Source organism: Staurois parvus, unplaced genomic scaffold (genome assembly GCF_062004578.1).
Source record: "Staurois parvus isolate SC_StPar_1 unplaced genomic scaffold, SC_StPar_1.0 ptg000064l, whole genome shotgun sequence".
Lineage (NCBI taxonomy): Eukaryota > Metazoa > Chordata > Amphibia > Anura > Ranidae > Staurois > Staurois parvus.
Window position 1 is genome coordinate 6,826,479 of NW_028317860.1, and position 25,475 is coordinate 6,851,953.

Below are 25,475 nucleotides of genomic sequence, written 5' to 3' on the forward strand. Positions count from 1 at the left end.
GATGGGGCACTATTCCTCCCACTGACACCAATGATGGGGCACTATTCCTCCCACTGACACCAATGATGGGGCACTATTCCTCCCACTGACACCAATGATGGGGCACTATTCCTCCCACTGACACCAATGATGGGGCACTATTCCTACTTATAACAATTTTATAGACAAATTATACTATTTACAGTCGCGCGGGGGGGCGCGAAATGTTTTCTTCTTCTTCCTAGGGGGGGCATGACAGAAAATAATTGAGAAGCACTGCCCTAGGGAGACTTCCTGGCTTATGTGGACATCAAAGGTACTGGCTCCAGTGTTAGCCCTTTTGCATTCTTGTGGCATCCTCATTTTGGGCTTTTAGTAACTTTCTGTCACTGAATTTGTCAGCCATTAGCTTCTGCTTCTGCCAGTCTAATCCTTTGACAAAGGGAGCTGGGGGTAGGGGGCAGGCTTGCATAGGAAGCAGATTCCTGTGGTCGCAAACCAAGAAAAGGGGGGAGCCAGAAGTGCTGGCAGAGGACCTAAGAAGAGGAGGTTCAGGATGCTCTATACAAATCCATTTGCACAGAGCAGGTAAGTATAAACCTGTTTATTTAAAAAAATTTAAAATAAATATAGTTTATCACTTTTAAAGCTAGGAAATTACTTCTACAAGGTCTATCATCAGACGTACAGTATATCACAGAAGTGAGTACACCCCTCACATTTTTATAAATATTTATTGTATCTTTTCATGTGACAACACTGAACAAATGACACTTTGCTACAATGTAAAGTAATGAGTGTACAGCTTGTATAACAGTGTAAATTTGCTGTCCCCTCAAAATAACTCAACACACAGCCGTTAATGTATAAACCGCTGGCAACAAAAGTGAGTACACCCCTAAGTTAAAATGTCCAGATTGGGCCCAATTAGCCATTTTCCTTCCCCGATGTCATGTGACTCGCTAGTGTTACAAGGTCTCAGGTGTGAATGGGGAGCAGGTGTGTTAAATTTGGTGATATCACTCTCACTCTCTGGTCATACTGGTCATTGGAAGTTCAACATGGCACCTCATGGCAAAGAACTCTCTGAAGATCTGAAAAAAAGAATTGTTGCTCTACATAAAGATGGCCTAGGCTATAAGAAGATTGCCAAGACCCTGAAACCAAGCTGCATCATGGTGGCCAAGACCATACAGCGGTTTAACAGGACAGGTTCCACTCATAGCAGGCCTCACCATGGTCGACGAAAGAAGTTGAGTGCACGTGCTCAGCCTCATATCCAGAGGTTGTCTTTGCAGGAAAGCTGGCAGCACTCGTACATCTATTTCCCAGAGGTTGAAAGGGTGGGGTTCAGCCTGTCAGTGCTCAGACCATACGCCGTACACTGCATCAAATTGGTCTGCATGGCTGTCGTCCCAGAAGAAAGCCTCTTCTAAAGATGATGCACAAGAGAACCCACAAACAGTTTGCTGAAGACAAGCAGACTAAGGACATGGATTACTGGAACCATGTCCTGTGGTCTGAAGAGACTAAAATAAACGTATTTAGTTCAGATGGTGTCAAGCGTCTGTGGCGGCAACCAGGTGATGAGTCCAAAGACAAGTGTGTCTTGCCTTCAGTCAAGCATGGTGGTGGGAGTGTCATGGTCTGGGGCTGCATGATTACTGCCGGCACTGGGGAGCTACAGTTCATTGAGATAACCATGAATGCCAACATGTACTGTGATATAATGAAGCAGAGCATGATACCCTCCCTTCGGAGACTGGTCTGCAGGGCAGTATTCAAACATAACCCCAAACAGCACAGTGGCTAAATGGTTAGCACTTCAGCCTGGCAGTACTATGGTCATTGGTTCGAATCCCAACCATGGCACCACCTGTCTGGAGTTTGCATGTTCTCCCTGTGCCTGCGTGGGTTTCCTCCGGGTACTCCGGTTTCCTCCCACACTCCAAAGATATGCTGGTAGGTGAATTGGTTCCTGTCTAAATTGGCCCTAGTATGTGTACGTATGAATGTGAGTTAGGGACCTTAGATTGTACGCCCCTTGAGGGTTAGGGACGGATGTGAATGTACAATTATATATGTAAAGCGCTGCGAAAATTGACAGAGCTATAGAAGTATCTGAAATAAATAAACACACCTCCAAGATGACCACTGCCTTGCTAAAATAGCTGAGGGTAAAGGTGATGAACTGGCCAAGTATGTCTCCAGACCTAAACCCTATTGAGCATCTCTGGGGCATCCTCAAATGGAAGGTGGAGGAGCGCAAGGTCTCTAACAACCACCAGCTCCGTGATGTTATGGAGGAGTGGAAGAGGACTCCAGTGGCAACCTGTGAAGCTCTGGTGAACTCAATGCCCAAGAGGGTTAAGGAAGTACTGCAAAATAATGGTGGCCACACAAAATATTGACACTTTGGGCCCAATTTGACCATTTTCACTTAGGGGTGTACTCACTTTTGTTGCCAGCGGTTTAGACATTAATGGCTGCGTGTTGAGTTATTTTGAGGGAGCATCAAATTTACACTGTTATACAAGCTGTACACTCACTACATTGTAGCAAAGTGTCATTTCTGCAGTGTTGTCACATGAAAAGGTATAATAAAATATTTGCAAAAATGTGAGGGGTGTACTCACTTCTGTGAGATATTGTAGAAGAACTTGACACAGAGGGACTCGGCCCTGCCCCCCACTCCTTCGTCACTGGCTTCATTGACAATGCTGGTAGCCAATGGTAACTGGTGTTCCAGCAAAGCCAGTGAGACACGGAAGTGAGGGGAAAGAAGAGCTGCAGACGAGCACAGCACTGAATTGAATAAAAGGGAGGGGAGGGGGTGAGGGGGGATGCTGATGCCTAAACATTTTATACCTTAATGGAAGGAATGCATTTAAGCTAAAAATGTTTAGGCTTTAGATGCACTTTAAGACTGCCTTTCAAGCCTATGATCTGAAGGATCAGAATATTTACCCTTTCCTGTAAAGGCTCACTTTAGTAGATTGTCGGCATCGACTGTTTCCCAGATTGGTAAGACTGCCACATGGTCTGTTCACACATTCTCCAAGTTCTACCAGGTGAATGTTTCGGCCTCACCTGATGCTAGCTTCGGGTGTAAGTTCCTGCAGGAATCTCTTTGAACTGCAGGCATTCCTCAGTTTTCTGTTTTCTAGTATTTTAATGATTGTTTGCTGTGTTGCCCACCCCTCACTTGAACTCCTTTGACAGTCCCAAAAGTTTAAGACTGAGAAAATAGGCATTTTTGTACCCATCATAAAATCCTATTGTTGAAGTTCATTGAGGTACACAGGTCCAACCCCTGTGTTTATGATCATACTTTCTGTACTGCTTTGTATATATATAAAAAAAAAAAACCCCTACCAAGCTTTGCTTGTTGGAGAGCTTATCCAGTGTCCATTCCTTCTGTAAGCATGCTGAAGTGGACAAGGGCCTCATCCCCACATACCTGGCCCAATGGATGTGGGGGTCTGTGGAGATCAGGGGGATCAAAATCTGCAAGGCCCCCTTAGAATAAGGGGGCTTCTCAGTTAACAACCCCATCCCAGCATGAGTTAGTAAATGTAAGGCATCCCTCAAGCATGTTATTTAAAGGAATAGTGTATTTATAAAGCTACCCTTAAAGTGTAAACCCCCAACAGTAATTCAGTCTGTATATGCAGTCACACATTCTGGTTATACTCACTAAAGAACTTATGGGGTTAATCCTCTGCATTGTGTAAAAAGGCTGTTTGATTCTGGCTTCTCTGATCCTCCCCTTCTTCCATTGTCCCTGACTTATCTCCTTATAAGACAGTCTTTGGAGTCCCTCTGCACATGCTCAGGTTAGTGTGTATTACTAGAGAGTTTTTTTTACCTTTGGGAGGGTGCATGTGATCAGCACAGGGCCAATCAGCGCTGTCCAGACAGAGGGTCAGGGGTTATGCAGCCTCATACGGTAGTCATAGGAGAATGAAAACTCCTTCAAGTTTTAACCAGTACTCAGATGGACACTGATAGAAGTCACAAGTCACTGAGAAAATGTATTTGGCAGTTTATATTTACTAAACTAATTGCATTTCCATGTTCTGTGTACTTTGGGAGATCAGATATAGTGAATGCAGGATCCTGGGTTCAGTAACACTTTAAAACCTTATTTAAAAACCTGCCATCCTCTAAACTGTATTCTTTTACTTTTTTTTATTGCATTGGTATGTGTCCCTTATGGCAGTGCTTTCCACTAATTTTGCAAATTGGCTTTGAAAAATGCCTGAAAAAAATTGCCTCCCACAGATTTCAGTGAAGCTTTTATGCTGTGCTTGGGGTTTGATTTTTTTTTTCAGTTGTTTGGTAAGTGTTCAGAGTTCTCTAATCACTAAAATCAGAAAGTTAGCATTTTCAAAAAATTGGTAATAATGGCAGACTCAGTTTCTAGCTTACGAAAGGTGTACTTTTACATTCCCAGTCCCTAAGAATTATCCCTCTGTGTTTGCCTCTGTTTTGTGTTATTTTTAGTTGTTTTAGAAAAAAAAGTATTTTTAAGGACAAAGAACATGCCATTGCTATGGAGTGCTATTTGTTATTTTGATCTGTATTGTGTGTAATCTTCACATGTCTGCTTACATCTAGTCATTGGTTTCTCATTTTTTCTACAGAGAAGGCTATTCAGAAAAATGTGTGATGAACAATTACTTTGGTATTGGCTTAGATGCAAAGATATCCCTAGAATTTAATAATAAGCGAGAAGAACATCCTGAGAAATGCAGGTAAAATCTAACTGTGCAATAAATTGTCTGCAAACTTTTTTGTTTTGTTTAGTTTTTTTGTAAATAAGTAAATGGGTGTGGTCTTTGCAATATATGTTCATATTCATATGTTTAACCACAAGAGTTCAAAAAGTTTCTTAAAAATGACAAAATAAGAAAACTTTGATGTACTTCCTGATAAGTTATCTTTGAGTTCATATGTGTTGAGAAATATGGAATCCTAAAATAACCTACATACTACATACATACCTAGATGGCTGCAGTCTTGATCTGATCTGCAGCTGTCTCTTGCTGCATCTACACTGAGAACTGATCGATCAAAGGCAGCTGATCGCTCAGTACTCAGGTCCGCTCTGAGCACAGAGAGGTGACTGGAGTGCCAGATTGTGGAAGGGGCTGGAGCAGGTGGCTCAGGCTCTCAGTGGAGCGATGAGTGGCTGAACCAGCTGTCAGTAAGGCGTGTGGGTGGATCCTGACATTGTTGAGATCCCTGAAGAACCTAGACCAGCTCTGTGATGTTAGTGGAAAGCGGGCTTTATCCCGCTGCCAGGTGAACCTGGGTCACAGGAGTGCAGAACTAATTGGACTCCTGTGGGTCACAGGAGTCTACTTAGTTCTGCACTTCTGTGACACAGATTCAGATGAAGTTAGGCCAAAAGAGCTTTGACCATAATTCTCCTTTTAAGTTGTTCTTTATTGGTTACCAGACAGGAAGTGTGTTGAAACTGACCATTCCAACACGAAATATAAAAGTGCTGCTATTTCAAATATTTGTATTAATAGCTAAAAACATAAGTATTTTAAAACCCAAACCAAAAATGCAATATATTGCAGCTTACCAATCATCATTAGATGTAGTGGCTGTAATAGTTTTTCTTTTTTAGACTTCCCCTCCCTCTCTGTTTTTACCTGATGATCTGGCCAATAACACACCTCCTGTATTAGAGCTCCTTCACACTGAATGAAAGCGCAATGGAGACACCTTTTTGGACAGCAGCATTGTCCTTTTGGGAGAAAGGGAGTGTTAGATGTTCTAACAGATTTAGATACGTTAAACAAATTAAAGCCAAATCCCAGCTAACTCTTTTTAAGCAGTTACAGCAACAGTTTTGTTTTTTTGGGGGTAAAGGTTTTACATAAACAAAAGTTGATCGTTGTAAGCACCCCTGTTAGTGTTAATCAGTTTCTCTCAATGGCTATATCTGCAGGATAGCTTGTTCTGTTGAAAAACAATAGACTTACTTGCACAACAATGGCTTTAAAATAAAAGAAAGAAAGCTAAAAAAGAAGACAAATGCAGCCACCACCTACGAATTGCTAAGCTGCAATATAATGTTTCCTTTTGAGTTTAATACCACTTTAAAACCTAAACCTTTCCTATACACCCCTCACATCATAACACATAAGGTTGTAATTAAAGTGGTATAACATGTATGTATCAGTGATTCCTGATGCTCTCTTGGTCAAGGTCATCGATCAGTTGCTAAATAGAAATGAATGCATCCACCACATTTAACAATTGGTTGGGTTTAGTTATACTCTAAGTATTATACAGTTTTTCCTGTTTCTTGGTGTATAGGACAGCAGGATTATAAAATGTTAATACAAAAAAAATAAAATAATTGGTCTAAAATCGACTTTAAAAAAAGTGCCCGCACTGCATAGGTTAACTGCTCGTTTTTGTCTAGGATATTTCAGAGCGGAGATTTACTTACATAATCTGGTGATCCTCTGAGCGCAAGAGTGGTCCTCACTGCTCCTGATTCCCCACACTCTAGCGGTCTTGTGAATGGACTGTTCTGATCTCATCGCACCCATAGACCAGCTCTGGACATGACGATAGTAGGAACAGTCCACCGCTGGACGTGTGGGAGTACGGTTTTCCAGAGGGTCAAAGGATCGGGTAAGTATAGCCTTTTGGTGCATCTCTAGACAAAATGAGCAGTTAACCCATGCACTGTGGGCACAGCCCCACTGCATGGGAGCAAAAAAAAATTTCAGTTATGCTTTAAACTAATCCCATGGACCTAACAATGAATAGTGCTACTCTTTCACCATTATGACCATTTCCTCAATGGCTGCTTTCATACAGAACCTGAAATGTGTGTTTTGGATTTTTTCCATTCATCCTAATTGACAGCTCTGAGTTTGTTGAGGGGGTGAAGGCTTAAAAAACTAACCAGTTATAAAACGTCAATATGTTTATATTGAGTGATTGGGGAGACCTTGAAATGCTTTTGATTTCCTCCTTGGTTGGTGTTCATAAAACTACTGAACTTTTTATTAGCCTGTGTGAGGAGTGAAATCCTGTTTTATGGGCATTCTTTGAATTAACTGTGTTTGAAATATAGGCTGCTCCTGTTCCATTTTCATGTTCTTTAGCTATTATATGACTATGCAAAATAATGGACTACCAGAGATTGCTGCTCATACCATTGTTGATCTTCTTCCAGGCAATATTTTTTCACTTGTGTAGTTGTATTACATTTTCACAGGGCTCTAGGTTCAAGTTTTGTGCTGCTTGAACCAGGTTATGTGTCATGTGTTGATACAAGTTATATGTGAATGACCTTCCTCCCATTACTTCCAACTTTATGAAGCTCATAATGTCAGTTTGTGATGTTTAGCGTTTGTATCAATTTTGGGGGCTTCCTTTGTGGAATTGCTGTTCCTTCAGAGTGCATCCACCGGCTTAAAAAAAGAGAGAATATCTCCTGAACTGTGCACATTTAGGGGAGATGTTGGTTTTACCCACAGATAAACTTTATTATACGCTTACCTGTAGTTAAAATTTAAATAAATTAGTTTACCACCACTTTAACTGATTCCAGACACCCCTTATTCGTCTGTTAATAGGACTAGCATATTCTAACGCCCAATACACATCTCAGGGCCCATAAAAGTGTCTGACTTACCCTCTTCAGTGACTAGAGAGTTAACAGACATTGGGTCATAAGTACCTTATTTGAAAGTCTGTAGAATACACATCTGTCTTTCAATAGAAGCCATCATCATCCCACAATATTTAATAGCTTCTGAAATTCTTACAGTATAGCCAGAATAAAATCCTATTCACTGTTATCCGTTATTGGGTAGCATTTTGAACCCAAACATCCCTATGCTAGGAGGTGCCACAGTGGATTAGGCCTCCATACATTTCCCATGAGAACTAGATATCCAAGACCTGTCATATCTATGTTCATTTTGAAGCTAATTTCATTCTGGACAATGATATGCAGGGTAGCTGACTGTCCCTTAAGATATTTAGAGATATTAAACATATATAAATAGTGTTGTGCTAACTCATCTATAAATAATAGTCCATAAAAAGTTCTAATGTGATCATTCAATCAAAATATGAAATATAAATTAGAAAATCAATAAAGGGCTTGAATGGTGAAAAATCAATACGATGTGCTCCGGACAAATGAAGCCTTTTCAAAAAACACTGTGCTCCACCTTGACTTAGTGTTCCTCCACCTAAAAATATATAGATGGTCGCTCACCTCATACCTTGGACCTATAAATTAATACAGGTTAACCAAGCATGGTAATTCCAAAAAGATGCTCTAGATGGCAGCAGAGAGCTGTTGACAGGCACCCCTTTAATGACAGTATATAGAGGACTCTTCTCAGCTTAACTCCACATATAGAAAGAACAGAGGACTTCTCCCATAGTCTAATTGTTCCAGAGTGTCACTCACATGAAAGAAGCAATAACAGATCAATTTAGAATTTAAAACTCCCGCTCTGTAAAAAGCCGGCAATGACGTCACTAGGCTCCGCCCCACACGTTACGCCACCAACCACATGGCTTCGTCAGGGAAAAAAAAAGCCTTTTTTTCCCCTGACGAAGCTACGTGGTTGGTGTCGTACTTTGGTGAACACGCTGTCCTGATATTTCCAGTTGCATTAAATAAAGTGCAAGTCTTAGAGTTCAAAAACTCGATATACCAGCTGCCCTGATTCACTTCTGATGTCGGAGTATGTGAAAAATGTGAGTTTGGGATATTTAGAGTGATTACTTTTGACTATGTCTAGGCACATCTGTTCAATTGGCAATATACTATAATGTAAGGACAGGAAACATTATACCAAACCAGAAAAGATCCCTCCACTTAGTATTCTGTCACTAACTAGTTGGAATGGTGCTAGACCAGGTTGCCCAGCCATGCTTCCCAAATATTATTACATTTTCTTGGGCATCCCCTGTGTTGATAGAATAATTTCTCTAATCAATATGTCATTAACTTTAATCTATGCCATATGAGAATGGGGAGTGGGAGACCATTTCTGAGCTATCAGCTTCCGGGCAATATATATCACATGGAGCACTGCAATATATGTGGAATAGACTCCCTCAAGAGTTGGTTCTGGCCAGCTCTGTGGATTGCTTTAAAAAAGGCCTGGATTATTTCCTAGACACACACAATATAACTGGATGCTTAAATTTATGGGTAACGTTAAACCAGGGAATATCTAATTGCCTCTCGGGGGATCAGGAAGGAATTTTTTTTCCTGCAGGAGCAAATTGGATCGTGCTTTGGTTGGGTTTTTTTTTTGTCTTCCTCTGGATCAATTGGGGGTATAGGATTATAACTTTTTTTTTTTTGTTAAACTGGATGAATCTTTGTCTTTTTCCAGCCAGATTAACTATGTAAGTATATGTATGTGGAGTATATAATTCCTCATCCAGCTCGCCCAATTACCAGATTTTAGGGTCCAAAGGGAGGGTGAGGTTTCAAATTATATTGATTGTTTCAACAATGGACGTCCAATACCTTGTCAGTTTAGGGCACTTCCATAACAGATGGAGGAGGGTGTTGTTATCTATTTCGCACCTGGGGCAAAGGAGGGAGTCTCTCCTGTGACATGCATGTTATCTTTTGGGGAGTATGGCAGGAGTGATGGATCATAAAAACCTATATAGTGAGGCAAGCAACCAAGTGGAAAGTTTAGAGATTTTATGAGTTGCAAATATTAAAAGGAGGTATTGGACTGGCCAAACTCAGCCCACAAAGTCTGGAAGTCTTTCAATAACTGGCCGTGGTATAGTTGAGGCATATATTTAATACCCACTGATGACCAGTTAGCAAATCCTCAGTTTCAGAAGTTCAGGATAGTTAGTATTGTTGAAAATGCAAGTAAAAGGGGTGAAACCATAGTATTTAAAATGAAGCTTAGCTTTACACCATATTTTTTCAGTTAAGACCAAGGTAGGGCATTGTGGTAAAGCTCCAAATTCACCCGCTTACAAACATTCTACCAGATTATCATTGGAAAGGACACTGCAGATTGGCCTAATGGTGTCAGTGGAAACATTATCCTGCCAGGCTGTGAGATGCTGAAATTGAGCAGCCATGTAATAATAAAAATGGATTAGGAACTGCATGCCCAGCATCATCTTTGGGTTCTGGCAGTATTTCCAATTTAATACAGTGAGAGCGTTTCCTCCAGATCAAAGTGCAAAACACAGCATCAAATGTTTTTTGAAAACGTACAGGAATCCTCAGTGGAGCGTTGTGCAGGGCATACAGAAGCTGTGGGCCCAAATCATTTTTATTAGGTTGCACCTACCTATTATGATAGTGGTAACTTATTCCAACTGGCTGTTTTTTGTTGAAGTTTTTTAAGCAGTGGGTGTAAGTTTAACTCAACACACCGAGCTAGGTTAGGGTGTATAAGGATGCCCAGATAACGAAAGAGTCCACAACCTTAATTTGGGGCACAACCTGGGGTAAATAATTTGGCATAGGATCTAGAGGTAGAAGGGTAGATATATTCCAGTTGATCATGAAGCCAGAGAATGATCCCAATGTATGAATGAGGGACATTAACTGTGCAATGGATGGGGAAGTATCTCCCAGAAACAGCAGATCATTAGGCATATAAGGCCAATTTCTCTTTAGTGTCTCCTCATTTAAGTTTTCCAATGTTCGTGTCATCCCTAATGGCCCCCGCCAAAGGTTTGATTGGCAAGGCGAAGAGTAATGGGGAATAGGGGGAACCCTTGGTGTCTGGCTCTGCCTAATGCTAAAGACGAGGATATGGAGGTATTGACCCAGAGGTGAGCAGTGGGTGCTTTATAGAGTAATTTAAGACAGGAAATGAAGCTCAATCAGAAGTATTTCCACTCTACACTATCAAATGCCTTTGCGGGATCAAGGGCAAGTATTGCTCTGTTGCCCATATTCTCAGTCAGAATTTGCATATTGATGTAAAACCGACGGAGATTAATAGCGGTTGACCTGTTGGGGATAAACCCTGACTGGTCAGGATGTATGAGTCTGGCAACTACTTTAGAAAGTCTTGCTGCCAATACCTTTTGATAAAATCTTTAGGTCTGTGGTCAATAACGAGATTGAGCTGCATGGTTCCACTTGAGTGATATCCTTCACTGGCTTCCGAAGAACAACTAAAATGGCCTCATACATGGAAGGTGGAAGAGACTTCTGATACTTAGTGGCCTGTATTGTAGTGAGCAGTTCTGGGAGGCATATTCCTCCAGATATTTTATATACCTCTACTGGTAGCCCATCACTACCCTGGGCTTTGGAATTAGGAAAGGAGGCCACTGCTGATTGTAGTACTTTTAAAAATATTGGAGCATTTAGCCACGTCCTGTCACAGAAGGTCAATATCCGCAAGAAAGTCAATTAGCTTATTCTCAGGGTAAGAAACTTTAGAGACGTGTAAGGAAGCATAAAAGGAACAAAAACCTTGTAAGATAGAGGGGGTGTCCCTGGCCACCTGAGTCGGAGACAGTGTTAAGGTAGAGACATAGGAAAATGGTTATTGAGGCTTGACTATACCTGCCAGCAGTTGTCCCATTTTTTTTCACTCTCCTCAAGGAAGGCTTGGGAGGAATAGAATTGTTTATTTTTAGCGTGTTTGATTGAGTATGGTAAAAATGTTGTGCTTCTGCCCATGTTTTTTCAGTTATGGGGTTGGGATTGGTCAGGTATGCCTGTTCTGCCCTATCAGCAGCCACACTGGCATCCCTTGCCCACTGCCTAGTGTTACTTTTGATTTGCGGAAATCACCTGAATGCACAAGCCTCTAAAATAAGCTTTCATAGCATCCCATAATATCAATAGGGGAGGTCTAGTGTCTATTATCAATTAAGAAACCTCTCAGGCATGACTGCATTTGTTTAATGTTGGTAAAAAGGGGTAGCCAGAAGGGGTTAAGCTTCCATAGAGTGGGCAAGCAGAAGGAATTTAGGAACAAGGACAAGATAACTGGTGAGTGGTCAGTTAAGCCTCTGGCCAGATAAGTAACAATGGGGTCAAAAGATAATGTTAGCTCAGTGCCAAATACAAGGTCTTTACATAAGAGGGAAGAATGGGTTTGGGAGTGACAGGAGAATTATCTGGTGTTTTAGTTCACCAGAGGTCTATAAGCCTAATTTCAGTAATGTGATGGGCAGAAGTGGTTAGCACCCTAGTGCCCTGCAGGAAATAGTGTCTTGAAGTATTCCTACCCCTTGAAATTTTCCACATTTTGTCATGTTGTAGCCAAAAACGTTATTGTATTTTATTGGGATTTTATGTGATAGACCAACACAAAGTGGCACATAATTGTGAAGTGGAAGGAAAATGATAAATGGTTTTCAAAATGTTTTACAAATATCTGAAAAGTGTGGCAGGCATTTGTATTCAGCCCCCATGAGTCAATACTTTGCAGAACCACCTTTCACTGCATTACAGCTGCAAATCTTTTTGGGTATGTCTCTACCAGCTTTGCACATCTAGAGAGTGAAATTTTGCCCATTCTTCTTTGCAAAATAGCTCGAGCTCTGTCAGAATGGATGGAGAGCATGTGTGAACATAATTTTTCAAGTCTTGCCACATATTCTCAATTGAATTCAGGTCTGGACTTTGGGCCATTCTAACACATGAATATGCTTTGATCTAAACCATTCAATTGTACTGTAGCTCTGACTGTATGTATAGAGTCGTTGTCCTGCTGGAAGGTGAACCTCCACCCCAATCTCAAGTCTTTTTTGCAGACTCGAACAGGTTTTCTTCTAAGATTGCCCTGTATTTGGATCCATCCATCTTTCCATCAACTCTGACCAGCTTCCCTGTCCCTGCTGAAGAAAAGCATCCCCGCAACATGATGCTACCACCATCATGTTTCACGGTGGGGATGGTGTGTTCAGGGTGATGTGCAGTGTTCGTTTTCCGCCACATATAGCATTTTGATTTTAGGCCAGAAAGTTCTATTTTGATCTCATCTCACCAGAGCACCTTCTTCCACGTTTGCTGTGTCCCCCACATGGCTTCTAGTAAACGGCAAACAGGACTTCTTTCATCAATGGGTTTCTTCTTGCCACTCTTCCATAAAGGCCAGATTTGTGGAGTGCACAACTAATGGTTGTCCTGTGGACAGATTCTCATACTTGAGCTGTGGATCTCTGCAGCTCCTCCAGAGTAACCATGGGCCTCTTGGCTGCTTCTCTGATTAATGCTCTCCTTGCCTGGCCTGTCAGATTAGTTGGACAGCCATGTCTTGGTAGTTTTGCAGTTGTGTCATACTCTTTCCATTTTCGATTGATGAATTGAACAGTGCTCTATGAGATGTTCAAAGCTTGGGCTATTTTTTTTTATAATCCAACCCTGCATTAAACTTCTCCACAACTTTATCCCTGACCTGTCAGGTGTGTTCCTAAGCCTTCATGATGCTGTTTGTTCACTAATGTTCTATAACAAACATCTGAGGGCTTCACAGAAGAGCTGTATTTATATTGAGATTAAATTATACACAGGTGGACTCTATTTACTAATTAGATGACTTCTAAAGGCAATTGGTTCCACTAGATTTAAGTTAGGGGTATCAGAGTAAAGGGGGCTGAATACAAAAGCATGCTACACTTTTCAGATATTTGTTTGTAAACAATTTTGAAAACCATTTATCATTTTCCTTCCACTTTACAATTATGTGACACTTTGTTTTGGTCTATTACATAAAATCCCAATAAAATACATTTACGTTTTTGGTTGTAACATGACAAAATATGAAAAATTTTAAGGGGTATGAATACTTTTTCAAGGCACTGTATTCTTTATAGAGATCAAGGAATGCGTCTGATACAATATTGAAATCGCCCACCACTATGACTGGGATTTGGGGATGGCTTGCAAGAAACTGAAATAGGAGCCTCAAGACCTCAGTATTAAATGGAGGAAGTATGTAAATATGAGCCAGAATGCAAACATTGGATTCCCAATTGCACAGGAGAAAAATGAATATGTCTTGAGAGTCAATCCTTGAGGAAAGCACCTTGAAAGGAGAATTTCGGGAAATCAGGATGCTCACCCCTCGGAGCACTGGGTATGTGTGGAATGAAATTGGACATGGTATTTAGGGCGATAATAAATGGAGTCCCCCAGGTCAGGTGAGTCTCTTGTAGGTGGATAGATAATTTATTGTATTTTTTTTTTTTCCTTACAAGCGCATTTATTCCACATGTCACAAATTTCCATCTCTTACGCTCCACATTTACATGCTATTTTTGACTTGTCTCCTTCTTCAGTTGTGATAATACCAATGCTTTTGTTGGCTTCATAGAAATAGCCATGCCACTGAGTTTGGTGACAATAAATGCCTTTGTTACCATACCTTCTCTATTGTATTCAGGGTTAATAGATCTGTTAGACTTTGCTGTGTTTGAAGCTGGTATTGTCATTCTCAGGAGATGGCATGTTAGAAGAAACACCTGATGTACAGTATGTGATTATAACTAGTTCGTTTTTTGTTTGTTTTTACATGTGACATATCTGTAGTTTGTTGCAAACTTTAAATAAAAGTTATAAAAAATGCAATGAGCCATTGCTACATTATAATAAAGAATGCTTACTGCTCTGCTCCCTGTGCTACTGTGGGTCTCTTCGATCATTGCGTGGTTCATCCCCTTTCAACTTGTAGGCAAAAATTAAAATCTGCAAAACCTGTGAAGAGATGGACCAAGGAAGCAAATCTGGGGCTACAGGCTTGCTTTGACTGTATAAACTAAAGCGTTTTTAAAGCTGCAGCTAATAACCTGGACAAATTCACTGACACTGTAAGATTATACCTCTAGCTTTTGTGAGGATGTGTACCTACCAAGTTTTTTTTAAACCTTCAACAATACCAAGTCCCGGTTTACAGCAAAACTAGAACAGCTCATGCAGGCTAAGGAGACAGCCTAAAGAAGTGGGCACAAAACCAAGTACAACCAGACAAAAACTGCTGACGAGTTAAGAGCAGCAAAAAAGGAGCTGCACTGATGAACTGGAAACGGTTTTCTGTTAAAAACGCAGTGTCCGTATGGAGATTCCTGCTGGACATTACCAGCTACAGTGACCCATTCTTACACTGCAGAGAACTATAAAACGATTAAAAAACAATGTGTTTTATCCCAGGTTTAAGGGATCGTTCTCACCATGGTGTAGAGATGTCAGTTTTTCTGCACGTTCTGCAACGGCACAACAAAATCAGTTGTTCTGTATGTGCCCTGTTCACATCACAACACTAATATCACATGCAGATTTTTTTCTGCACAGTAATCTTCAGCGTGAATAAAACTCGCATGCATGTAAACTGATGTCTCTGCAAGTGAAATATGCATGTTCGTTATCATCAGGTTTTCTGCACGTGTGGTGTGAATGAAGCATGATAACTTTCCATTTACATCCCGTACCAGCTCCAACTTATGCTGGGTACACACCAACTTACTCAGGGCACAAAAAACTGAAGAGCTTGGGAGGAGCTCAGTGTACTAACTAACTGATGTTAGTACAGCGATCTCCCAGCTGTGTTCTGACAGGGGGACTGCCCCCCCCCCCTCCCCCAGAACACATCGGTCAGCACTGGCTGCCAGCACTTATCAGAAGCTGGTTTTCCAGCATGCCTGTTCAACAGAAGACGGCTGTTCAGTTAGCTTCTGTTGGACAGGTGGGTGTACACACGGGCCAAATATTTGGCCCTTGTGTACGGGGCTTTAGATATTCCCATCCTCCCCCACTCTTGTCTTTCCGTCAAGCGTCTGTGGAAATTGTGTTACAGATATTTCAGAATCAAAAGATATTATGGAAGACACCGCTCCTAAACTGAATAACACCCTCCTGTCTGAAGGTCTGTGATAATCAGTTGGCACCTAGATTCACTTGAATCTTTACCAGATCACTGAAGTAATGTGATGTCCCCACCTGCTTCAAATTCTCCAGTCATAACTGTCTTAAAAGTATTTCCAATTTTGCAACCAAATTGGGATAACGCCTACTTTGTTTGTTGCATGTTCCCACTAACCACTTGAGCTCTGGAAAGGTTTTACCCCCTTCATGATCAGGTCATTTTTATCAGGTCATTCATTATTCGGTACTGTGCTATTTTAACTGGCAGTTGCATGGTCATGCGACACTGTAACCAAATTAAATTTATATAATTTAATCACAGAAATAGAGCTTTTTCAGGTGGTATTTGATTACCACTGGGTTTTTATCTTTTATTATATATTTTGTTATAAAATTTATTAAAATGTCTTCATAAATTTAGGCTCAAATGTGTTCTGTTAAATTTAAAAAAAATCCCAATAAGTGTATATTGGTTTGTGTGAAAATTATAGCTTCTACGAACTATGGTATATATATATTTGAAAACTGGGCAATCCTGATGTACTGCCAGTACTCCTTTCTAGAGGCCCTAAAATGCAAGAACAGTACAAATACCCCCCAAATGAACCCTTTTCAGAAAGTAGACAGTCTGAGGTATTTAGTAAGAGGCAATGAAAATTAAGAAATTACATTTTTTTTCCTTTTTTTTTTCTTACATGCCATCAACAGAGTGCAGTACAGTGTCCATTTTTTTGTCATGCTTTTTTGGAAAATGAAGAAATTAAATATCTTTTTTTTTTTTTTTTTTTACATACTGTCACCGTTGCATTACAATGGCATCATGACTGGTGTAGCGGTGATCAGAGATACTGACTGATGACAGTCTTTTACTGAATACCTCAGACTAAATACAGCCTGAGGTATTTAGTAAGAGGCATGGTGAGTTTTTTTGAAGTTGTAATTTGTTTTTTACATACTTTCATCAGTGCAGCATCGTCATGTGACTGGTTTGGCGGTGATTAGGAATACTAACAGATGACAGTATGTAAAAAAAAAAAAAAATATTCCTAACATTTATTTTCAAATGTGGTCACCAGAGTAGTTCATTATCATCATAGTGAAACTACTACTCTGGGGAAAGTGATCTGGGATTTTTTTTTTTTTTTTACACGGTTACTGCTTATACTGTATATGCAATATCTTTAGCTGTCATGATTGGGTTTGCCATTCATGAAAAGCTTGCGTTTGATCTGTGATTGGCTAAGCTAATCAAATGGTACAGGTAGCCAGGTAGCTTGTGATTTGCTGTGGGCCAATCACAGATCACGACAGTAAGCAAGCTATTCATGAATGGAAAGCCATTCATGACAGGTTGTTTACATTGTTATGTGTTCACTATGACCAATCATGGGAATCACACGATACCTGGTTAGATTACCGCAGCAGTCACTGGAGGGACGTGCTCCTAAACCGCAGCAGGCTCAATCATGTATGTATGCACATGACTGAGGCTGCATGTGCCACCCACTGCTCTCCTATGCTTTGTAATGTTTAGGAGGGAGCTGTGGAGTAATGCATAACATAATTAACCCTATTTGTCATGTGTTCAGTTTTTCATAATTGGCTATAAACTAGATTTTAACATGGGCCTAGACAAAGAATTAAGGATTTAAAATCCACCCTTCTGCATTGTGTTGTATTATAGTATAGCTCACTTTGTGTGGTGAACAAAGACACTGTAACACTGTCCAGCCATGACACTGTCTCCTTCTCCATATAAAAGGTAAGACATTTTTTAGATATACAGTGTGGAATGTGGACACATTATACATGTACATAATTTATAGTGGAACTTTCTCAAATTTGACTTCAAAAGTGCAAATACCCTTTACAAAATCTAGTCACGGGACTAAATAACTACAGACCCTGTTGCACTGACACTGGTAGTCATGAGGTTAATTGAGAGGCATCACAGGTCCCCTTGTAGCTTGTCTTTATGGTAAATAAGTCATTGAAAGATACTGACAGCATAGGGTGTACACACGGATCCTGTTTGTGGATTTTAACTCCGCGGTCAACACTGTAACTAAAGAGATTCTCCACTCCAAACTCACCCAGCTCTCTGCGCCCACCTCTACCAGCCATTGGATTACCAACTTCCTAACAGACAAACAGCAGGTGGAGCTGAGGAAACTCCTTTCCGGCACCCAAACCGCTATTACTTGCACTCCCCAAGGACATGTGCTGTCCCTCAGCACGTAACGGAATTCCCCGGTTAAGGTGATTAAGATAGGCAAGTGACACAGCTGTCATCAGTCTATTCTGAGATGGTGATGAGTCACACAGGCATGAACTAGAATTGCGGGCCCTGTGGTGCACTGGTAAGAACTTGCACAAAACAATGGAGATGATGGTCGATTTCAGGAGGAGCTCACAATGTCGCCTCTCACCATATTCAACAGTTCTCTGTTGACTGTGGAGACCTTCAGATTCCTGGAATCTGTACTCCAACAACAATTGACACAAACTTAAAAAGCCCAGCAAAGAATGTACTTCCTATATCTGCCCTGGAAGTTCAACCTGTCTCATGATTAGCTGATATGATTTGACCCTGCAATATTAGTATTTTTGTGTTTCTATCACTGTTTGGATCAGTTTGATCTCCAAGCATGGTAAGAGGAGACTACAGTGGACAGTTAGATCTGCAGAAACAAAATAATTGGTGCAGACCTGCCCACGTGCCAGGAACTTGTACATCTCCGGCTAGGAAACGAGCACTGCAACTCCTCACATCTGGACATTATCAGTTGCAACTGCTTCCTTCTGGTAAGTGTTACGAATCACTGTTAGCCAGGACTACCAGACATGAACATTTTTTTTCACAAATCACGCTCATAAATCCTCGTGTGCACAATTGCATTTTGCACTGTTTGTATTACTTCAGCATTTAGATGTTGACAAAAGTGAGTCTGTTTTTTGGTGTTATTTTGTGTGAAGAAGGTGTGTGCATAACTAAGTCATAGATGATTTGATTTTCATTCCTGCTGCCACAGGTTGCAGGAAAGAAAATTGCTTGATTTTCCCAGCAACACAGTCACTGTCAATGGGGGAATCCCTCCCGGATTGTTATTGTTTTCTGCTTGCTCGGAGCCTTTCCTGCTGGCAGAACATTAAGATTACTGCTATGGGCTGTAGCCGCCAGCAATAATTACATGTAAAAAATCAAGACAGGCTGGTTGTACCCGAGTCGATGGATGGATTGACTTGGGTACAACCAGCCAGCCCCTAGGTAGATATAATCTTGGCAGTTCCCTGTTGAATCGCCTGAGATTCAATTTATCTATGGCCGGCTTAAGACTTGCATACTGTGGTGTCTTAATGTGGGTGTGTAAGTGCACACATATAGATAAAGTACACTGAGAGCCATTTTAAACATTAAATCCAAAATATATTCCTTGTATTTCTGTACATACTTAGCCAATAAAGTAAAATCTTATCTCCTTTATGGCAATTTAACATTAAACTTTTTTCATGTTGGTGTTATATCTGTTATTTTATCCACTCTCTGCAAATATTCAACCTATTTGTTCCTTTCTGGTCTGTTTAACACCATCTTAATTGTGTTGTTTCAGAAGCAGAACCAAAAACATGATGTGGTATGGAGTACTTGGCACCAAAGAATTGCTGCAGAGAACCTACAAGAATTTAGAGCAAAAGGTTCAACTTGAGGTAATCCTGTAGAACATAATGGTGTTGGTGTCTGGAAATGAGAGCTGATACAGCTGGTAAAATAGGTGATGGAACATGTCACCATTGTTCTCAGTAAATATATTTTTAAAGGTGTATTGCCATGAAATTTTCACCACGTTGATGACAACCAATGCAATCCATATACACAAAGAACCCAAAACAAATAAGTTCAGAAATTAAGCTATGTGCAATAAAATGGAATGACGCAAGGAAAAAGTATTGAACATACATGAAGACACCAGCTGAAATCTATCAGTAATTAGAAAGCAATCCTGCCCCTTGTCAGTGCAAATTAATATCAGCTGGTTCAGTCTCAACTGATGGCCTATAAATATGTGCCTTATTACCAAGGTGTTACACAAAGAACATCTCATGATGGGTAAAAGTAAAAAGCTTTCTCAAGACCTTTGCAACATTATTGTTGTAAAACATACTGATGGCATTGGTTACAGGAGAACTTCTGAATTTTCCAGTGAGCACTGTTGGGACCATAATTCGGAAGTGGAATTATCATCATTTCACCATAAACCGGCTACGACCAGGTGCTCCTCGCAAGATTTCTGTCAGAGTAGTGAAAAGAATTATTAGAAGTCTTGTCCAAGAGCCAAGGATCACTTGTGGAGAGCTTCAGAAAGACCTGGAATTAGGTACAATTGTTTCAAAGAAAACAATAATGCACTCAACTTCTGTGGCTTGTATGCACACTCGCCACGCAAGACCCATTGCTGAAGAAAAAGCATGTTGAAGCTCGTTTGAAGTTTGCTGCACAACATTTAGACAAGCTTGAGATACTGGGAGAATATAGTCTGTTCAGATGAGACCACAATTGAACTCTTTGGATGTCATTATACACACCATGTTTGGAGGTCATATGACACTGCAAATAATTAGAATATGCAGCGCCATAAATACATGATGTAATACTAAACACTAAGTCTCAGCATATTCGCTGGAACATAACTTGAGTATAAAAAGTCTGGTATGTGATGAATAAACACAGTAAAAAGTTCCTGTGGATTGAACACATGTGAAATATACACAAATAGCAGGAGCTTCAGATGTTCACTTGATCATAAATCCTGAAGAATCTAGTACAATAATGCGCTTACCACAGGAACATACAAACTGAGCGTTGTATGCATGTCATCAGGTATACCATCAGCGACTGGAAAGGCCTGGACAGCAATGCGAACAGTAACCGGTCATCCACGGTAAACACTCGGGGGTCACATCTGTTTCACCGGTGGGTCCAATGACGTCCAGCCTCCTGGTGGTACTTCTCCTGAGATGGTCCACCTTGCACGGCTCGCAAATAACGAGCCAAAAGGCAAAATGGTACTAATAGTGAAGCACGTCTTTATTCTGATAATTCAAAAATAAAATCAGCATACAACTCACAGAGTTAATATCAGGTACTCTCCAAGCATGTTCAAGGATCCCTGTTAGTCAGTGGTTCCCTGGTGGTTATTGGCGTCTGCTGGGTGGATCCCCTAACATGTTTCGAGCTCCAAGCTCATTATCAAAGGGGTGACACTGCACATCACTCCAAAAACACCATACCAACAGTGAAGCTTGGAGGTGGGAACAACATGGCATGGGACTCTTTTTCAGCATACGGTACTGGCAAACTTCATGTCATTGAAGGAAGGATGAATGGAAAAATGTACTAAGACATTCTGGATAAAAATCTGCTGCAATCTTCCAGGATGATGAAGATGAAACGAGGGTGGATATTTCAGCAAGACAATGATCCCAAACACAAAGCCAAGGAAACTCTCAATTGGTTTCAAAGAAAAAAAAAGCTGCAAGAATGGCCAATCCCCTGACTTGAATCAAATGGAAAATCTATGGAAAGAACTAAAGATAAGAGTTCATAGAAGAGGCCCACAGAACCTTCAAAATTTGAAGACTGTGACAGAATGGGCTAAAATCACACCTAAGCAATGCATGTGACTAGTTTCTCCATACAGGAGGTGTCTTTAAGCTGTCATTACCAAGAAAGGATTTTGTACGAAGTATTAAATAAATTTCAGTTGGCATGTTCAATAAGTTTTCCCTGTGTCATTCCATTTTATTACACATAAATTAATTTCTGAACTTGTTTTGGTTTCTTTGTATGTATGAATTGCATGGGTGTTAAGCGACCTGGTGAAAATTTCATGTCAATAGCACCTTTAGAAATATATTACCTAGAAAAATGACGTGTTCAGCACTTATTTTACCCAATGTATTAGGTTGGAGCCATATCGTATCAGATTGGGATCTAAAATGTATTTGAGCTCACCCTGATAAAAGAAAACCTATTCCAATGTACTCTGTTTGTCTGGAATCTAGGTTGACTGGTTTAATTCATCTGTCTATGCATATATCCAGTCGGTAACTTGAAAAAGATTGGTGGTTGGCAGCTAATAAACTCTAGTCAGTTGACACTTTGAAGAATTTAATCTGGTCAGTTTGGTTTAAAATTTTTTTATAGATTGTTGATCTCCCTCCTGTGATTATGTAAGGTAAACAAAGCAAGGCACAAAAATTAATATAAATATAATGGCTCCCCTTTTACTGATAGTTTTTGTTTTTTTTCTTTTACTTTTGAGCTGAAATTCATGTTGGTGCAAAATCTTGCAGCCCTCCAACACTTACTTGAGCCCCATCTTGTTCCAGCAATGTGCATCCCACAAGGCAACGATGGCTATCACGCGCTTCTACCTCTGCATTGGCTATTAGAGCAGCGGTAGCCATTGGTTCCCACTACTGTCAATCACAGCCAGTGAGCCAATAAGGCGAGAATGGGGTTGAGGCCGAGCAATGCTCCATTTGTGTATAAACACAGAGCAGTGGCTTGGGAGCCACAGCAAGCTGCTTGCTGTGGGGCCACTTGGTAGGAGCGAAGGGCCCGGAGCGCTGGGGTGGGACCCGAGAAGAGGATTGCGGCTGTTCTGTGCAGAACCATTGTACAGAGCAGGCAAGTAAAACAAAAAAACAATCCTTTAATATCATGTTAAGTGTGGAACAACATCATTAAATAAACAATAAAGAGGCAGGCAATTAAAACCGGTTGTGTTTTTTTTTTTTTTTTTTGCTTCATGAACACAGAGTGCATCATGCTGTTTTAACGCTTGTGCAGTGGAATAGAGTTTTACTTGAGAGTCCCACAACCATTAAAATAATATCTGATTGTTCAGCTTGCAGCTGTTGATGTGCAGCAGACTAAGAGGTGGGCTCATAAATTGATTATTTTTTTCTATATAACTCTCTTGTTTGCCTTTTTCAAAAATTTTTACAAATATCTGAAAAGTGTGGTGTGCATTTGTATTCAGCCATCTTTACTCTGATACTCCTAACTAAAATCTAGTGGAACCAATTGCCTTCAGAAGTCACTTAATTAGTAAATAGTCCACCTGTGTGTAATTTAATCTCAATATAAATACAGCTGTTCTGTGAAACCCTAAAAGGTTTGTTAGAGAATATTAGTGAATAAACCGCATCATGAAGGCCTGGGAACACACCGGAAAGGTCAGAGATAAAGTCGTGGAGACGTTTAAAGCAGGGTTTTGTTGTAAAAAAAAAAAAAAAAAATATCCCCAGCTTTGAACATCTTACGGAGCACTGTTCAATCCATCATCCAAAAATGGAAAGAGTATGGCACAACTGTAAACCTACCAAGACATGGCTGTTCCCCTAAACTGACAGGCTGGGCAAGGAGAGCATTAATCCAGAGAAGCAGCCAAGAGGCCCATGGTAACTCTGGAGGAGCTGCAAAGATTCACAGCTCAAATGGGATAAGCTGTCAACAGGACAACTATTAGTCGTGCACTCTACAAATCTGACCTTTTTGGAAAAGTGGCAAGAAAGCCATAAGAAGTCCTGTTTGCAGTTTGCGAGAAGCCATATAGGGGATACAGAAAACATGTGGAAGAAGGTGCTCTGGTCAGATGAGACCAAAATTGAACTCTTTGGCCTAAAAACAAAACGCTACATGTGGCGGAAAACTAACACTGCACATCACCCTGAACTCGCCATTCCCACCGTGAAACATGGTGGTGGCAGCATCATGTTGTGGGGATTCTTTTCTTTAGTAGGGACAGGGAAACTAGCCAGAGTTGATGGGAAGATGGATATAGCCAATTACAGGGCAATCTTAGAAGAAAACCTGTTAGAGTCTGCAAAAAGCTAGAGACTGGGGCGGAGGTTCACCTTTCAGCAGGAGAAAGACCCTAAACATACAGCCAGAGCTACAATGGAATGGTTTAGATCAAAGCATCAATTCATGCATTAGAATGGCCAAGTCAAAGTCCAGACCTAAATCCAATTAAGAATCTGTGGCAAGACTTGAAAATTGCTGTTCACAGATGCTCTCCATCCAATCTGACAGAGCTTGAGCTATTTTGCAAAGAAGAATGGGCAACAATTTCACTCTCTAGATTTGCAAAGCTGGTAGTTACAGTGGGGCAAAAAAGTATTTAGTCAGCCACCAATTGTGCAAGTTCTCCCACTTAAAAAGATGAGAGAGGCCTGTAATTGGCATCATAGGTAGACCTCAACTATGAGAGACAAAATGAGAAAAAAAATCCAGACAATCACATTGGATGATTTAGAAAACATTTATTTGCAAATTATGGTGGAAAATAAGTATTTGGTCAATATCAAAAGTTCATCTCAATACTTTGTTATATATCCTTTGTTGGCAATGACCGAGGTCAAACGTTTCCTGTAAGTCTTCACAAGGTTGGCACACACTGTTGCTGGTATGTTGGCTCATTCCTCCATGCAGATCTCTTCTAAAGCAGTGATGTTTTGGGGCTATTGCTGGGCAACACGGACTTTCAACTCCCTCCAAAGGTTTTCTATGGGGTTGAGATCTGGAGACTGGCTAGGCCAGTGGTGGGCAACCTTTTTTTTCAACTGAGCCAAATCTCGCCAAAACCACGATTGAAATTTATTTTGAGAGCCACATTTTTAAAACTGAAAATACATCCCCCATATAGTAATTCATCCCCTATAGTAATTCATCCCCCATATAGTAATTCATCCCCCATAGTAATTCATCCCCCATAGTAATTCATCCCCCATATAGTAATGCATCCCCCATATAGTAATTCATCCCCCATATAGTAATTAATCCCCCATAGTAATTCATCCCCCATAGTAATTCATCCCCCATATAGTAATTCATCCCCCATATAGTAATTCATCCCCCATATAGTAATTCATCCCCCATATAGTAATTCATCCCCCATATAGTAATTCATCCCCCATAGTAATTCATCCCCCATAGTAATTCATCCCCCATATAGTAATTCATCCCCCATAGTAATTCATCCCCCATAGTAATTCATCCCCCATAGTAATTCATCCCCCATATAGTAATTCATCCCCCATAGTAATTCATCCCCCATATAGTAATTCATCCCCCATATAATAATTCATCCCCCATATAGTAATTCATCCCTCATATAGTAATTCATCCCCCATATAGTAATTCATCCCCCATATAGTAATTCATCCCCCATATAGTAATTCATCCCCCATATAGTAATTCATCCCCCATATAGTAATTCATCCCCCATATAGTAATTCATCCCCCATATAGTAATTCATCCCCCATATAGTAATTCATCCCCCATATAGTAATTCATCCCCCATATAGTAATTCATCCCCCATAGTAATTCATCCCCCATAGTAATTCATCCCCCATATAGTAATTCATCCCCCATAGTAATTCATCCCCCATACAGTAATTCATCCCCCATATAGTAATTCATCCCCCATATAGTAATTCATCCCCCCTATACTAATTCATTCCCCATATTGTGTCAATTCACTTACCTTTGCTCCGCGCGTTCCTATCGCCGTGTTCCCGCGCCGTTCCAGTCTTCAGGGCGGACTGTGAGA

At 40.6% G+C, this 25,475-nt stretch overlaps 1 protein-coding gene across 2 annotated transcripts in view; it reads left to right on the forward strand.

Moving 5' to 3' along the window:
- Window positions 1-25,475, forward strand: part of DGKH (diacylglycerol kinase eta) — a 358,194-nt gene that overhangs the window by 253,006 nt on the left and 79,713 nt on the right. For both annotated transcript variants that reach the window (XM_089668821.1, XM_089668822.1), the window contains exons 19-20: window positions 4,626-4,736; window positions 19,465-19,561. In XM_089668821.1, the coding sequence (XP_089524947.1) occupies window positions 4,626-4,736; window positions 19,465-19,561 (208 nt within the window). The remainder of the gene's footprint in view (window positions 1-4,625; window positions 4,737-19,464; window positions 19,562-25,475) is intronic.